At 45.2% G+C, this 17,661-nt stretch overlaps 1 protein-coding gene and 1 non-coding gene across 2 annotated transcripts in view; both read left to right on the forward strand.

Moving 5' to 3' along the window:
- Positions 1 to 1,340, forward strand: part of LOC103370745 (uncharacterized) — a 5,370-nt gene extending 4,030 nt beyond the window's left edge. The window contains exons 7-9 of the mRNA XM_008299889.1: positions 239 to 405; positions 605 to 760; positions 831 to 1,340. Of these exons, the coding sequence (XP_008298111.1) occupies positions 239 to 405; positions 605 to 760; positions 831 to 1,219 (712 nt within the window). The 3' untranslated portion in view covers positions 1,220 to 1,340. The remainder of the gene's footprint in view (positions 1 to 238; positions 406 to 604; positions 761 to 830) is intronic.
- A 12,114-nt stretch (positions 1,341 to 13,454) lies between these two features.
- On the forward strand, positions 13,455 to 13,525 carry trnag-ccc (transfer RNA glycine (anticodon CCC)). Its single transcript has one exon. It is a non-coding gene; the product is annotated as a tRNA-Gly (tRNA).
- The last annotated feature ends 4,136 nt before the right edge of the window (positions 13,526 to 17,661 follow it).

A 17,661-nucleotide genomic window follows, 5' to 3' on the forward strand; every position in this document is an offset into this window, starting at 1 on the left:
ATACAGTTTCAAGCGAAATTGTTTTGGAAACAAAAGTAATTAAGTATTAAGCAATTAAATCATTAATTAATTACTAATGTCAAAATAATTTTAACTAACATTCATAACTCAAGGCCCCATTATTAGCTTTTTCTGACCTTTTTACCTGAATCACAACGTCTTCATTAGTAGATGAAGTACACTCGCTGGTCAGAGGGATCCTCTGATACCAGGTGATGAACCCTGTGTTTGTGTGCAGGTTAAATGCAGGACTGCTGTACATCCTCTGGCTGCAGATTGGACAGGAGCCTGGAGGTCTGCAGGTCCACAGGGTCATCCACTCCGCCCTGCAGGGCCTCATCGCTGCAGGCGTCGGCCTCAGAGGGAACCACAGGAGGGCCGTTGTCCTGTCCGTGTCCACAGCAGGTAGAGCATCCCGTCATGAGCCTTCAGTCCAGAACTGAAGGAAATGTCGCTGTGCACCAATCCACAGAGCCAGACTGCACCGCGTTTTTTTATTTACCAGCAGAAAATGGAACTAATAATAATGTTAAAGGGTCAAAAACATAAAACAGCTTGAAGTTAACAGTGTCACCAGCAGACGTCTGCATGTGTGCGTTTTCAGATGTCAACGAGTGTGGGACCCAGCTGGTTCTCTGTGACATTAATGCGGACTGTGTGAACCGGTTCGGCTCGTACTCCTGCCACTGCAGACCGGGCTTCCAGGACGAGTCCCGTCTGGGGTCAGGAGGAACCAACTGTGTGGATGAGAAGGCAGCAGGTATGTTCTGACTGAACGTGATGAGTCGGGCTCCCAGAGAGTCAGCTGACCTCCACCTGTCTGCCTGCAGGCTGCAGCTCAGGACTGTCCTCTGAGGCCAAAGGCGTCTACGTGCTGTTCTTCCTGCTCAGCTCCCTCATCCTGATGCTGCTGGTGGCGGCCGGCATGCTGTACCGCCGGCACCACCGGGGAACGTTCCTGGTGCGCTGCCACAGCAGCAGCAGCATCTCCCCCCCTGACCACAACAACAACAGCAACCACCACCACCATCCAGACGACAGCTACTCCAGCCCCACCGACTGTGACCTGCCCCCGCCGCCTCCGCCCGTCCGCGGCCCCAGAGAGGGCTGGGCCCAGGTGAAGGGCCACGGTCCGGCTGTGGACCTGCCGCTGCTGCGCTTCAGTCCGCTGCTGCCTCCAGACAGCTACATGGATCCACAGGAGGGCGGAAAGATGTGAGCCGACCATAACAACGGGTCTACAGTCAAAACAATCTCTTATAATTTAGTTTTTCCTCTTTGTGTCTGAACTGTTGTCCACTGTTTGTGACCTGCTCAATTAAAGTCACAGTTAAAATGCATTTCCTTGTCTTGTCATGCAGTTTCCTCACATTGTGCCAGAGGAAGTGCTTTCATATTCACTAAACCTTCTGTAGGTTCTGGTAGTTTTCACTGTGAGAGGGTTTATAAATGAGCTCACACACATTTCTTCTGATTTGCATGAAGGACAAAACGCCAAAACATGTCTGGAATGCACTGAATGTGCAAAGGAAAGTGTTTGCTTATAAAAGGAAGACAAACATGTGCACTTATGCCACAAGGGGAAAACTACATGTTGGGGAATAAACCATTTAATTTATTTTTCATTTTTAAATAAACTAAGGATGCCAAAAGAACCTTACAAACAAAAGTAAGACAAATGACTGATGTGCCTTCGTTTCCATGCAGCGAGTGCACGGATCAGATAAGATCAGCCTTTATTTATCTCACAGGGGAGAAATTCACATTGTTGTCAGCAGCAGTACACACACAGAGAAACAGTGCAAACACAAGTATAAAAACACATGAAAAAGAATAGCGCAAGCATGGAATATAAACATGAGGACATATAGAAAAGATATATATTTATATGTAAAAGATATAGAGAATAAAGACATGATAACAGATATAACAGTAATAATAATAAACAGTGAGAATGCAAATATATACATATATACATGAATGGATGGCTGTGCTTTGCTCTTTGGGCTGTAGCAGTTCAGAGCGTTTAAAGGTGACCAGTAATATCTTAAAGTCCGATATAAAAGTGAGTGTTAACCAGGGGAAGGTAAACTCATTGGCAAGATCACTTAAATGTGAAATTACTCAAATTACTTCTCAGCAGATGCATTATTTTATAAGAGTCTTTCCTCTTATATATAATTAAAAGCTAATAGTTCAGACAGACTAAAGTGAAACTACAGACAGGAGAAGCTCAGTGCAACAAAACTAAACATGATGACTGACACACGACTGTTGTTTCCACTGAGCATCGCTGCATAAACACGGTACAAAATGATCTGGGAATGTCAGGACATGGTTAGGAATTTGATCTCCTCCATACAGACACGTGAAGTATTTGAAAAAATGAAGATTTAAATCGTATTGTGGGGCCTTTATTTTTAATGTAGTGAATCAAAACTGTTGGTTTTTAGTTTTATGTGAGAGGAAATACTGTTCATCTCATAAGTAATGTCTCTGTGGATGCTGCTACACTATTTGATCAATAAAAGAGCTTAAACAGGCTGTTAATGAGAAACACTGCTGAACTAGTAATGCTGCTATTTGTAGGGAAGCTCGTACCGACACTATAAACATAAAAAGTTAAATCAGTGGATTAAATGACTGCTGCAGACATTACCTTTTAGCAATTCAAAGACAAACTTGCATCAACAATCAAACCTATTTTCTGGAGATTAGAAACCAACTATCAGACGATCTTCATCAACTTCTCTGGACGTTTAAATCTTGTAAACACACTTCAAATTCAGGAATTTCCCTGATTACACGATCTGGCTCAAGGACACGTCCAGCAGCAGGACTCATGGCCTGTAGCGGCGGCGTGACCTCCCAGCTTCAGGCGGGCCACCCTCTACCGCCGTGTGCAGGGAGTGAAGTGTAGTCTGCGCCGGCCCACCCAGTCCAAACCACTTTAATAGGCTTACAGCAGCTAATCCAAGGCGGTGTGCTGTCACATGGCGAGTCTGCTGACCTTACTCTGCTTTATTACAGGGTGCTTGTTCCCTCAGCCCTTCTCTGCTCAAAACAGACGCCTTTCTGTTATCTGCGATTCGCTCTTGTCTCCGTTTACTGCAGAAAGAAACAGATGAACATGAATAAATACGACTCCATCAGGGTGACGGTGTTGGTCTGTGTCTATCGCTGTCGCCTATCGAAGGTGGTGGAAACTGTGTCAACTTGTCAGATTTGTTCATTATTTTTCCTCCTCGTGGCCAAAAATCAACGAATGTAGCTTTAACTTTCCAGCTTTGTTTTTCTTGTCTGGCGAATTTCAGGTAAATTTGCAAAGTAACTCTAAATAAATCCTAAACAGGTGAACGCTGCCCATCCTGTCAGGTTGTTCTTCTGTCCCTAGATGAAGCTTTAACGCTTCACCACAGCATCATCACATCAGAAGAGCTTTCTGCCACGTTTATAAACCATAAACTGAGATGTGTGTGGATCTGGTGTGTGCATTTGTTGGGATTTGAGGGTCACTTTTCTCCTCAGGTCCAGATGTGCTCTCAGCATCTGCCCTGCTGCCTGGCGGCGCCCCCTGTTGACAGGAGCCACTGCTCTGCTCCGAGCCCATCTTTGTCTGAAGGCTCCTCACGTGCAGCGGGAAGAATCGCCAAGGACGGCGTGGCTGGGCAGCAGGGTGAGGAGGAGAGGCTGCCGGAGCTGGATCCACCCTCCACACTCAGCTGCCTTCCTCTGCTGGCGGCCCGAGGTCGAGGAGGGCGCGCCTCCTTCGTGGCTCCTCCAGCCGATGAGCCACGCTGAGCGTCACCTGCCAGGCAGTGGCCTCCTACCCATAATCCCCTGCAACCCCCCAAACGTGCAGGATCCTGACTGTTTCCTGCTGCCTTTGACAACAACAATAAGACCCACAGAACAGAGGCAGCACTAAATACAGAAACTAATAAAAATAATGAGTGTTTTGTTTCAGATGAAATATTCAGTTTCTGCTCAATACATTTGCAAGATATTTAAATTCTGACATCATTGGTTCTCTTTCATTTATACTCATAAAAATATTGGAATATAAGATTATTTCTAATAGATTTATTATTCCTATATGTGAACTAAACATTGGTTTCATTGTGGTAGTTTTCAAAAGGACATCACTGCTCTCTTATTCTGAACATTCACTGTTTACTGATGCTATTTGGGACTTTGTTTCCTTGTTATGGTCTCAGTGTGTTTAAAAATATATAATTAGTCTGTTCTTAAGATGTTCCTGATGTTACATTTGGTTGTACAAACAAAACGTAGTTGAGGGTAAGAGGCATGTCAGACTGTCGGCTCTTCGGCCTTTAGGCTCAAAACTTAATGATTTGTTTGTCTGATAATTTTTGCTACATCATCAATAAAACAGCTCCACATGTCGACACTGAATATGGAAATGTTAGCTGTATTATTTCATATATATAATCTTTGCCTACCGTATGAATTGTCGTAAGTGATGCACCTCATTAAATTTTCAGCACCTTCCCACCCTGAAGTCAACAAACCATTTTCCACTGCAGGAACACATTCAGGTTCTTCTTTTAAGGGGGGATAAGTTCCTATTCCAGGGTAGGTAATGAAGCCCCTCGACCCTAAAAAAACTGCCTCAAATCTGCCTGGTTAAACTCAGAGAAGACGAATTTAGAAATGTTAAACTTTGAGAGGACAACAGGAACCATTCACTGCCATCAGCATAAAATCCACCATGTAGGTGAACATAACAGTCGTTCTCTCTGCTTCCTGTTAGAACATCCACTCACTACTACTGTTTTGTTGCACTCAGAGTTAATGTCGCGGTCAAAGCTCGACCCTAACAGAAACAGAACTTCCATCCATCCATCATCTCTACACCTTGATCCCAGCTGACTCAGGGTGAAGGCAGGTTCACCTGGACAGGTAACCAGTCTATCACAGGGCTACACTTAGAGACAGACAACCAAGCACACTCACATTCACACCTACGGACAATTTACAATCACCAATTAACCTCAGCATGTTTCTGGACTGTGGGAGGAAGCCGGAGAACCCGGAGAGAACCCACGCTGCACGGGGAGAACATGGAGACTCCACTCAGAAAGATCCCGGGTGTCCTCACCGGGACGCCAACCGGCGACCTTCTAGCTGTGAGGCAACGATGCTAACCACCGAGCCCGTTCAGTCCTGCAAGTGCAGTGAGGAGACATATGCTGTGAACTGGCACGATATAAATAAAACTGAATTGAATTAATTTTTGAATTAATTCAACAAACGTGTGCAGTGGGAGGCTGCCTGGTCTGTCAAATACGTCTGCAGTAAATATGTTTAAAATAATGACTGCATGTCAGTAGGATCAGCTGTTTATATTCATGGTCTCCAGGGGCTGTTTCCTGATCACATGATGATCCAATAACGCCTCCTGTGCCGCCACCAAGTAAAATATCAACATTTAACACATCATATCCAGAAGGAAGCGTTCCAATAAATCAGCGGTATGCAGTATTAATAGGATGAACCTTTTTCATTTTTTAAAATAACGACAGTTTTTATTTTCTAAATTGATAAATGTGACTCTTCCTTATTGTGGGGCATAATGTGCGACATAATGTAGACTTTTAGACATAATCTAATGTTTTCTAACGAACAGCAGAGACCCAATGACGTCTGTAAGTCACCTTCAGCTTGTCTTTCAGATCCCTGTTTGTCCTGTTGTCTCCATCGGCGGCAGCAGCAGCTCTCTGTGTGCAGTCTGAGGCCACCACACTCGGTGCTGTGGCCCACAGTGGAGGGAAGGCAGTGATCTGCTCCATTAGAGCCCAGTGAGCAGCACACAGACAGAAGGACCGGACGCCCACAGAGTCTGAGCTGACGCTGCAGTGTGGGTGGCCGGTCAGGTCCACATGTTGGACACTCACCAGGCCCACTGCCATCCAGAACAACACACAATGAATGTCGTAGCAGAATGTATTGAAATTGCCCAACATTACAAGCCTGGTGTGGCATTAAAGACAAGGATGGATGACTGAGTAGAGTAGAGTGGTAATGTCCTCCTCTAGTGTCAACCCAGTAATCACAGGATGCTTCAGAAGGATGACGGCGTATTATCTGACTGAACAATCCCACAGATTGGCTACGTTCACACTGCAGGACTTGATGCTCAATGAGGATTTCTTTGTGACTTCCTTCACGTTTCCACTTCAATGCGACTTGTATGTGATCTGCTGTGTGAACTTCATACGAGCCAAAAGTGTCCCGCATGCGCAGAAGAGGACACGACGACGTCACACGCAGCGAGCGTGCTCAGTGTTTATGGAAGTAAACATGGATGGTAACGGTGGAGCGTATCTGCCACTCCCCCGCCGCCACCGATGGAGGAAACAGAAGTGTGAGCGCTAACTAAACTAGCATCAGCAGCCAAGTACTGCCTGTGTGTTCTGGACACTTCCACCCCGTCAGAGCGCTGCCCCGGGGTGGAAGTGTCCCCCGACCGGGACGAATGTTCTGATATTCATCATTAATTGGGCCTGAATATCCAGAGAGCAGAAAGTTCTACTGGGATCAGCCCTACTAGTTATTATAACAACTATGAACAATAATGAACAACTAATGAGCCTTCCAGCATCAAGCCCTCCTCGTATCTGGACCTCCGTCTGGACAATCCCACAGCCTTGATATCCGACATAGAAGAAGGTTTTATATTTAGTGTCGGATTATCGAGTCACGACTGTATTTGAATTGGCCACAGAACAGAACAGAACAGAACGAATGCAGTCATTTTACCAACTTGGAACACAATCCAAAATGAAATGAGCTGTTTTGAGATACACAGTAATGCTTAGACTAAGTAGGTAGACAGAACCTGGCTGATGATGTGTGTTCACCACCAGCAGACTGAGCAGCGGAGTGACGGGTCATCAGGCATGTGTCCTGATAAACACTTTGAGCTCCATTTTAACAGACTTCTGTTTTATCAAACATTATAATGTGTCGCTTTACAAATGGATGTTCACTTGTGTGTGTGTGTGTGTGTGTGTGTGTGTGTGTGTGTCACCTTTGGGCCTGCTCTGACAGAACAGCTGAGGAACGCTGACCTTGCATCTTGAATCAGGATGAGCTGGCCGCTAATCCCATCAGTGTTTAATAACCTGATCCCGGTGTTACGGCTTCATTATATCAGAGGAATCAGCCTCTGGTTTTCTTCTCATGCCACACACTGCTGGAATTGGCTCTGCTGCAATTTATTTTTCTATTAGCGGAGCCGTGTGAAGTGTGATTGGGCGGCGAGCTGCAGGTCGGTGGACGGGCTGCTCGGCCCGATAAGAGGACCGTCAGAGATCCTGCTCAGCACACCGGCTCTCTGCTCTGATTGGATGGAGATACGAAGCAGAAGACTGACCGGCACATCAAGCTGCTGACCACTGACATGTGCACAATAACCATCAGCTGCTTATAAAGGAAAGTGTGAACTCATCTTTATTTTCTTGTTATTGTTATTTGAGTACTTTAAGATGCTATTCCTGATTCTATCACAACACCGAGCACTGAAATAAAATGGCTGGTTGGTAGCACTGTCGCACTGCAACACCGGGATCTTTCTACATGGAGTCTCCATGTTCTCCCCGTGCAGCGTGGGTTCTCTCCGGGTTCTCCGGCTTCCTCCCACAGGGTGTCCACTGCCTTCACCCTGAGTCAGCTGGGATTGGCTCCAGCCCCCCTGCGACCCTAGGATTAATCAGTGTATAGATAATGGATGGATGAAATAAAACGGAATTCGGTTTGGGGACACAAGCTGTGGGGTTGGCTGTTATGGCTCCACATGCGGCTAATTTCTAAAACTGGACCTCCAGCATTTCAATTAGTTTGTTCATTAATAGATCACAGTGTGCGGCTGAAGCACCTAAATGTCAAGTAGCTCAAAATCACAGAAACAAAGCGGGTCGTGTTTCTGATTTGAAACCATCAGAAGAAGAGTACCTTCTTCAAACGGTGCATCCTCTGCTGATGTCTTCAAGCCGATGCACACGGACAGAAGGCGTCTGAGGGTGTAGCTGGTACCTTTCCTTTACCTACAGTTTACTGTGAGCAGCTGTGGCTCAACAAGCTGCCATATGTTCACTAGAGAACCACCTCTGCCTGCAGGCGAAGGAGGCAGGTCACACACACACACACACATCTCTTAGTGTGTTTACTAAGGAGGTCTGATTAGTTCCATGATATCCATGATAAGGTAGCTGGTGACCTTACAGCCAGCTTGTTTCTTGTGGATACTGCAGCTCTACAGAAGATAATGCTCTCTCTCTTTTTTTTCTCCTACTATCAAAATTTACCACCTTCAGGTCACACTTCCTCCTCCAATGTTTACTGTTAGCAGGTATAGTTTAGTGGGCGCTGCTCATTGTTTTTCCATTACTTCCTCTCTTCCTCTTTGTTTCCCAGACAAATGTCATGGCTTTCTACTGGAAAATAACAGACTGTGAAGTTTCTATAAGGCCGTCTGTGGCCTCAGTAAATCACCCGACATCAGTCACGTGAGATGTTTGTGAGGATGGACGGTAGAGGAGCACTCAAAGCCGGTCACGATGCTGGAGACAGATGTCACACGTCATCTCATGTAAAGTCCTCACAAAAAAGTTGTGCTCTGGACTGTATTTAATCATTTAAAACGTGCCACAAGGAGCGACACGACTGTGTGAGTGAAGAACGAAGCCCTGAAGGCGGCACGGTGCTGCTGAGTCCAGGATTATCCTACAGGGGGCAGTGTTTAGCCTCCGCCTCTCACTGCAGCTCCCTCCGCCGGGCTTTAATCATTCGTCAGGCATAATAAGAGAAGCACTTATAGTCATATCCCTGTAATAAAAGAGGTGTCTCTTTGTCCTTTTCCATTCAGCACATTGTCACAACCCAGAGCCTTAATCCTGCAAACTGACGGACAGTTGCATCCTGGGAAAAGAGCCGCGTGCCATTGTTTGAGTGAGTCAAATCTGTTAAGCCCTAATTCTTTTGTGGGCATTTGCATACTCGGAAGTATTCTTTTACTGAAGGGCCAAATCCTCCTTGTGTGTGATGCGAGGCATTTTTAGTATCATTTGTGAAGTATCTACATGCACTATTAGCGCCGCATAATACCTTCATATAATACACGGGCATAATCTTGCAGATAAGAAGGGCTTTTCTAAAGTGTAGCATTACGACGGGATGAAACGCCGCAATTTCAAACAGATTCAAACGGGCTCAAATGTCATCAGAAATGTCAAGTGCATCTGCAGTGACGGGATACGGGAATGCCTTTCGTTATCTGTTTCATCACTCGCCTGCTTCCTCAAATTTACCTCCCAGTTGAAAGGCCCGGCTCGACCCAGACCGCTGCAGCGTAATGGGCCTGGTGCTACAGTGAAGGCGGCTACCTCTGACTCACCTGGCCTCTCTCGTTTTCTTTTTGCCTCTTGTTGTCCTGCTCTTTCCATTTCCTCCCCCTCTCCTCTCCTCTGTCTCCTCACCCGTTCCTCTCCAGCTCTGATTATAGCCGGATAGCTTTCCCTTTTCCAGCAGAGTTTCTCCGGCTCGCTGATAAACTGTTTGTTATCTCTCTGCGGCGTCGGGCACAGTGTGCTTCATACATTCACACCCTCGGCAGGCCTTTTCTCTGCTGCTCTCTGGAGTCCCTTCTGCAAAAGCTCTGATAAGATTGTGGAGTCGAGATGGCAGATGGAGAAGTGCAGAGTGAGGGTGTTTTCTGAGAAGGCAAAACTGAGACAAACCTTTAGCTTCCAAACCCGTCCACGTCCTTGACATATTAGAGAACAATAACCAGCAGAAAGCAGACGTCATGTCCAACATTTTCATCAGTGTTTATGTTTTAAGAACCAAAGTACCGTTGAATTAATGAAACCCCATGATGCCTCCAAATTAAAGTCCTACTTGTGTCTTCCAATCAGCTCATTCATCCATCCATCCATCCATTATCTATGGGCTGGAGTCTATCCCAGCTGACTCAGGGTGAAGGCAGGTTCACCTGGATAGGTAACCAGTCTATCACAGGGCTACACTTAGAGACAGACAACCAAGCACACTCACATTCACACCTACGGACAATTTACAATCACCAATTAACCTCAGCATGTTTCTGGACTGTGGGAGGAAGCCGGAGAACCCGGAGAGAACCCACGCTGCACGGGGAGAACATGGAGACTCCACGCAGAAAGATCCCGGGTGTCCTCACCGGGACGCCAACCAGCAACCTTCTAACTGCGAGGCAACAATGCTAACCACTGAGCCACCTTGCAGCCCCACTTCAATCCAAGAAAACAATAAATTTCAGCACTACTACGGTCAGGAAACAAACTCTAAACCCCCAAACAAATGATGATTGTATAACCCAAACATCTACTTCTTACTCTCTTCCTGCTCGTGTTCCTTGACTTGCTTTCAGCGACGCCACCACGCTCCCAGATCTCACTGACGGCTACGACGCCTTTATGACTGCTAGCATTGATTTCCATAGAAACAAGAAGCAGCTGTGATAAACTGGAATGATCCTTTTTGATTTAAGGCCAGCACTTGCATGAGCGAGCCTTCATCCATCTCTTATGTAAAGCTCACGTAGCGTATGAATGCGGCGGCCTTGGCTCTCTCCTCAGACTCTTTGTTGTGGAGGATGTTTCACTGTGTTGCATCATCACTTTTCTCCCCCGTTCTGTCCAATGTCACACAGCTGGGAGAATTTGCGGGCGCTCTGCATCTGTTCTCTGGCTGCTGTTTGCCTGTTTGTTTTGTTCTTTCCTCCTGTGTATTTAAGCGTCGATTTCTGCCGGCGAGGGACACATGAAAAGAGCCACGGCACGAACGGAAAACAAGCCCTCAGAGACGAGGAGGAGGAGGAGGAGGAGGACGAAATGACAACACGGGGAAGGGAAGGAAAAAAAAGGCCCAGGAATAAGCTGCGATTAAACCACAAAACAATCAAACTGCAGAGATGAGAAGAAGAAGAAGAGGAGAGGAACACACACACACACACACACACACACACACACACACACACACACACACACACACACACACACACACACACACACACAACAATGAAAGCAAATAAAACAGACAAACAAGGAATACGGCGTGTTTGTGAAAAGAACTGACGAGGGCAAATTACACCAACTGCCAGTTCTGGATGCTGCCTTCAAAGAGAAGAAAGAGAGTTTTGCTGGAAATAGGAACCCTGTTTCTATATAAATATATATAAATTATACCAGTGGATATCTTTGTACGTGGAAGAAACTGGGATTGGGAGATGTAGCGGGGTTGTGTTGTACAACAGGATGGTTTGTGTCAACCTGATGAATTTAAGCCCGACATTCACTCTGTTTAAGCTCCTTTTTGGTCTCCACCAGCTTCTGCTAAATGTTCTGTATGTTCATCAGCCAGGCTCGACTAGTGCACAGTGACTTTTTAGATCTAAACATCAGCCTACTTCCAGCAAAAACACTACAACGTTCGCACAAAGTAGTATTTTGTAGGAACAAAGTAGTATTTCGTGTGCAGGTTGTAGCTATGCTGTGGCCACTATTTAATTTTATTTTGACATGTCATGTGTGGAGCTTCGAACTGATGGAATTTAGACAAAAGAAGAAGAAAGTTTTCTGGCAAATGGAAAATGGTTTCGGTTTTCTACAACTTCTATTAAAAAAAACAAAAAAACTGTCAAACTAAATGTCTGGCAGTCTGAAGCCCTGTGAAGGATTTTCGTTGTTTTTGAAGGAATGCTGCCTAATGAGCTTGTTACATGAGCTTAAAATGAGTTCATGTGTTTAAAAGCCATACCAGAACAGCGACAAGGACACAGTTTATCGAAATGTGTAGCTTATGAATAAATGTTAATTTCATTTCTTCAGTCCTGCACCTCCTCCGTCTCTCCAGGGGTGCAGCTCTCTGGTTTTTGTGTTGTTCCGGTTCAGCGGCTCTCTGACGTCCCGACACCGAGGCTTTTATGACAGATGAAGACTTTTTAACCGCCTCTGTGCAGAGGCAGTGGACTGGCTCCTCTTAATTAGTACTTTGTCTCTGCTTAGAAGTGACCTTTTCTCTTTTGCACTCCGGCTGAATTGACTCCCACTTCTCGGCCGTGTGTTTCTGTTTTACGTGGTCGCTGGTGCGTGCTGGCTCTCCTCCTCCTCCTCCTGCTGCTGCTGCAGGGAGTGAACGTTCAGTATGTTGGGCTGCCGATGTTTCAGGTCCATATACGTCATGTTCTGGCTTTCATTCAGTTGTTTAACATCGACCACTTAACGCGCTCCAACTCAAACCTCAGTAGAGGCTCGCTGTGGAAAACCTTGTTGAATCTTCTCTCCTGTAGTTTCTTGAGGGTTAAAGTGTTTGTGTGTGGTGTGTAAATTTATAGCAATTTAATAGTTTTCTTTGCTACTTACTAAAACTTCTGCTTGGCTGGAGGCCTGTAAGCAGCTCAGATTCTCAGGGCTGAAGCCAGTTTAATGAGTCAGACCAGTTTCCACATTTTGCATGAGGGTCAGCATTTCATCCTCTCATCAAGTTTGCAAGACGTAGAAACCTCTATGCATGTAGTCTTTGCCTCTGTGCTACAATGGCAGCAGTGCACCTGCTTGTCAGCAGCTTTTATGGGCAGAATACACAGATAGAAACTACCGTGCATGTATGCTGTCTTCCTGTGGACAAGAAAAGTAGTATAATGCTGCTACGTCCTGGAGGGGTTCAAATTGAGGCTTTACTGTCGCAAGTCAATTTCTTCCTCACACTCATTGTTTTTTTTTCTGACGCTGTCTTCTTGAGCTCATTGTCTGTGGCGGCTGTAACTTCTGGCTGTTGGACAGATTTCCTCGCTGGTTAATTTCTACAGTAAAGATGTTGGGAGACTTAATAAACTGGTGTTCACCGGTCAGAGTGAACTGATTGACTCAAAAACAATCACAAGCCTCAAAATGTTAAAGCGACAAACAAGCTTTAGAGCGACGCTCTGCAGAAGACTGCAGCCACACCAGTGATCTCTCCGTTCAGAGTCTGATGCTGAGAACACACAGCTTTCACAATTATCTACAGGAAATAAATCTTTGTCTGTTGTTTGAAAGCCGAAGTGCAAAAAGGACGAGTTAGGGTTAGAGATGATTGTATGCAGGAGTATTATAAGAGCCTGTTTTAAGATCTGGTGCCAATCTTAGGAGACAGACGTTATTCTTTCTGATGAACCACTGCTCTGGAGGAGGTTTGGTTTGGTCTCCTCCCTGACCTCCACCACTTCTACTTCTAATTTGCTTGCCTGCCTTCCTTCATCTGTTTTTAATGACCTGGTTGAATTCCCAGATCTCACATATCAACTGGGAAAAGAACGATGAGAGAAGCTTCAGAAACACGTAGAAACAGGAGCGCTTAGGACCAGTGCTGCTTCCAGCTCCATGCTGAGGAACACTGAAGGACACCGACATGCGCCGCTGGTGTAGTGGTATCATGCAAGATTCCCATTCTTGTGACCCGGGTTCGATTCCCGGGCGGTGCAAGTGTTTTTAAGGCCAGACTGCAGCGTATCATCTGCCCGCCTACAAGAGGATTGGCTGCAATCTGCCTTCTCTCCAAGACCTGCACGCCTCCAGGACTCTGAGGCCAACTCCTCCCACCCTGGACACAAACTCTTTCAAACACTCGTCAGGACCAGGACCAGGACCAGAACCTCACGCCACAAGAACAGTTTCTTTCCGTCTGCCACTGGCTTCATGAATGAGATTGATCATCTGTATGAATGTAAACATCAGTATATCTGCTCCTTCAATATTCTTGTAAATATGAGTGCGGTTTTATGGTTCTTATTTAAATTTAATTTTAATTCTTCACTCAGCAACATTGTTTTGCTTCTGCTTTGCACTATTACAGTTATTTTTATTTGTAGTTACTTTTATTTTACTCTATATTTATTGTTGTATTGTTGCACCAAACCACCAGAGCAAATTCCTCCTATTGTGTGAACGACACCTTCCAACGTATCTGTTTCTAATTCTGCGTCTGGACTGCACGGTGGCTCGGTGGTTAGCATTGTTGCCTCGCAGCTAGGAGGTTGCTGGTTCACGTCCTGGTGAGGACACCCGGGATCTCCATGTTCTTGCCATGATTCTGATTCGGATCCTGGATGGTGACGATGCTCACATGTCATGTAATGCTACTATTCTTACGGCTAATATTGGACGCAACACCAAGTTATAAAAGATTTAAGAAAAGGATATATTGAATATCTCCAAGATGCTGCTGCAGCAGGAAAGGGCTGAACAGAGGTCCCACCTCTCCAGTCCAGAACACAAACAGCTATGTTCTCCATCTTATCCCAATCTACACACTTACAGACCCACAAACCTACTGCTCATGCTCAGGGACCATCGTCCAGTTGCCAGGTGGGAACTTTTCAGTTTTTGCTCTTTGTGTGGCTGATATCTGCAGACTGTAATCCACAAACATAGTGTTCCTGAACACCACAAGATGTCCACAAACCAAGAATGGACCGTGGAGGGAAGAAAGCAGCAACATTTAACCGTCAGTAAAAGCAAATGGCTGCTCACTGTTACGATTACTTATTGTTTGTGTTTTCCGTCAAACATCCAGATGGGATGAACAGATGTTCATGGCTCTCTTGACTTTTGGTAATTTGCTGAAACGGGCATCCTCTTTTCTTTCCTCACTTCAAACACTAACGAAGTCAACACCCAAACACAGCAGCTTTAATATCAGTGAAACATATGAGTGCTGAAGCCTCGGTCAGTGTAGACTCACACATGGACTGCTGCAGACAGCCGTGGATGAGCAACAAGACTAGACATTGGTGCTAGATTAAGAGTGAAGGGCTCACCAAAGCCAAAGGGATTCATCCTCTGGGAAACATCTGGCTCAGTGACAGACCAGCAGAAATCAGCCGCCTGTTAGCTGTAAATACCATAATTACAAAATGATCCAGACATGAGGCGACTTTATTATTGTTTTTATCGTTTGTGGAGCTCTGAGACAGACTTCCACAGACGGAGACATCGTTCCAAATGTGCTTCATCCCAGAAGAATGATCCTGTAAGAGGAAGTCCTGGATCCACACACACACACACACACACACACACACTGTTTCCCAGGCTCTACTGTGGGTTTCCTCCTCGCAGACCTTCCACAACCATCGCCTCCTCCATTTGGAGAATCAGAGATGACCTTTGCATGAATAAAGTCAAAGAGGATTAAGGCAGAAGAGACCTTCGCAATGTCGGCCGAAGGGAGAAGCGGGTGCATCCTCCTTTAAACGTGGCTTGAGTGTCGATTTCTCCAGCCGCCTGAAGGCCACGACCATGTGTGTGTTTGGGATGCTTTTGCATGAAGGCTACGGAAACATTGAAAGCAGCCCGGCTGTGATGGTTCACGGGTAGAAACAGAAGCCTATGTCTCGTGTAGATTTAAATATGAGGAATGCATCTAATCCCTCTCTGATGAGAAATTCTCAATTACTGTCACTCGTTCATCCATTTCACCGGCGGCGATAATATCGCCCGTTAAAATCCTTTATCAGATTTATGTTGTGCTTTATCTAATCCACATCTTACAAGATGTACAAACACAGAATCTGTTTGCTTAAGTAAAAGATCTGTCCATCACACCGCCTGGATTACGGCGATTTAGATTAGCTGCCTGTCTGTGCTGCTGCAGCACGGCGTGATGTCAGCTGTCAGGATTAGAGGAATCCCATTCTGTCATTATTACCTGAACAGAGCTGATGCACCTCCAAAGAGCAGAACAAGTAGGAAATTATTTACCACAGATGGAGGCAAGAAAATCCAACAACATGTTATCACCACAAGTTTTCTTTAGGTTGCTTTGATTAATAAGTTTATATTAATATTTTGTGTTGCCTACCACAGACAAATCGTTCTTATACCTTTCTATGCTCCCTACTCACTGTATAAGGACCACTATATAGTGAACTATGCAGGGAGCACCTAGGCCATATATATATATAGCGTGGGTTCTCTCCGGGTTCTCCGGCTTCCTCCCACAGTCCAGAAACATGCTGAGGTTAATTGGTGATTGTAAATTGTCTGCAGGTGGGAATGTGAGTGTGCTTGGTTGTCTGTCTCTAAGTGTAGCCCTGTGATAGACTGGTTACCTGTCCAGGTGAACCTACCTTCACCCTGAGTCAGCTGGGATAGACTCCAGCCCCCCACCACCCTAGTGAGGGTTAAGTATAGATAATGGATGGATGGAAAGCCCAAGACCAGCATGAGGTAAATATCACCAGTTCAACATCAAAAGGCCAATGACTAGTCTGGACATGACTGTCTGAGACTCAGCAGCTAAACCAGTGAAAGGCGACGAGTGGAAAATGATGGGAGGAGGCAAACGAATCATTTAACTTTATGAAAATCATGAAATTGCAATATTACAATGTTACTCTGATTACTGTTGGATCTAAAGTATTTACCCTGTGGAGTAGAGCTGAGCTACATGATAAAATGTGATGTTTTTTTGTTTTTTTTTATACTGGTCATCACCTCATTCTGTGTGCTTAGACTTGGACATTATGGCAAAAGTATAATTCACAGAGGTCCTTTTCTCTCTCTTCATGATCTCTCTATGTTTCCATATGAGCACCAGAGCAGCCTGAGGAGGAACAACATGATCTACAAATTAGTAAAAACACAATTGTCTTCGGGACCCCGCTCCTTTCTCTGCAGACCGGGGGCCCATCGCTGAAAAATTTTTCCAAGATCACTTACCAGAAAAACAAAAGGGGAAAAGAAAACTGTCGAGCGGACGGGGCCACAACCCCGAGGATTATTCTCCTAGTGTTACGTGGATTAGCAGCAGCCCAACCTTTGACTCCTGTTAGGGACGACTTGACTTATGGCTCTGTTCCCGTGGGGAGGGGCCTCGGTCACTATTATGGGATGCACACATGATTCTGTCTGTACAGCTGCCACATGTATAATGGAAGTTGTAAAGAAAGCACCGTGTTTTAATTTATGAAGGCCTAATTGCTAATTTAAATATTAAAAACTTAATGTGAGTTTTGTTGCCGTCTCGTCAAACTATGTCAAAAATGTCAACCGTGTGTTAAAGTGATAAAAAGAGCTGAAGTAAAGACACAACATTTGGTATTTTAGAGGGATTTTGGACTTTATTTTTGTTGAGACCAAAACCTGTGCTAACTGGCTATATCCGTTACTCCCCCTAAAAGCCAAAAGTGTCCTTTTCATATTTCCATTTGAACTCAGATGAAACCAACAACCAACAGTTACTCATCTTGGTAGTTATTCTTATTAAATGTTGGCAAAAGCCAGGCAAGTTCTTTCATCTTGTTTCCAGCCTTCCAGCTCAGTCCTGTGTTTTTAGGCATCAGAAGTGGAGCAAGAATAGCACACGAAATAGGAATAACAATAACGCTTGACTCCTTTGTGTGTGTCGGTGTGTGTGTGTGTGTGTGTGTGTGTGCTCGGTTTTTGTGTTAAGTCCCTGCAGATCTCCCAAATACCCATGCACATGTGTATAGAAACAATTTACAAAGCCCTGTGTAATCTTTCTTTTTTACTGCGCTCTTAGTTTCATCTGCAGGGGATTACTGTACCACTTTGTGTGTGTGTGTGTGTGTGTGTGTGTGTGTGTGTGTGTGTGTGTGTG

Source organism: Stegastes partitus, unplaced genomic scaffold, assembly GCF_000690725.1.
Source record: "Stegastes partitus isolate 25-593 unplaced genomic scaffold, Stegastes_partitus-1.0.2 Scaffold31, whole genome shotgun sequence".
In the NCBI taxonomy this organism is placed as follows: Eukaryota; Metazoa; Chordata; class Actinopteri; family Pomacentridae; genus Stegastes; species Stegastes partitus.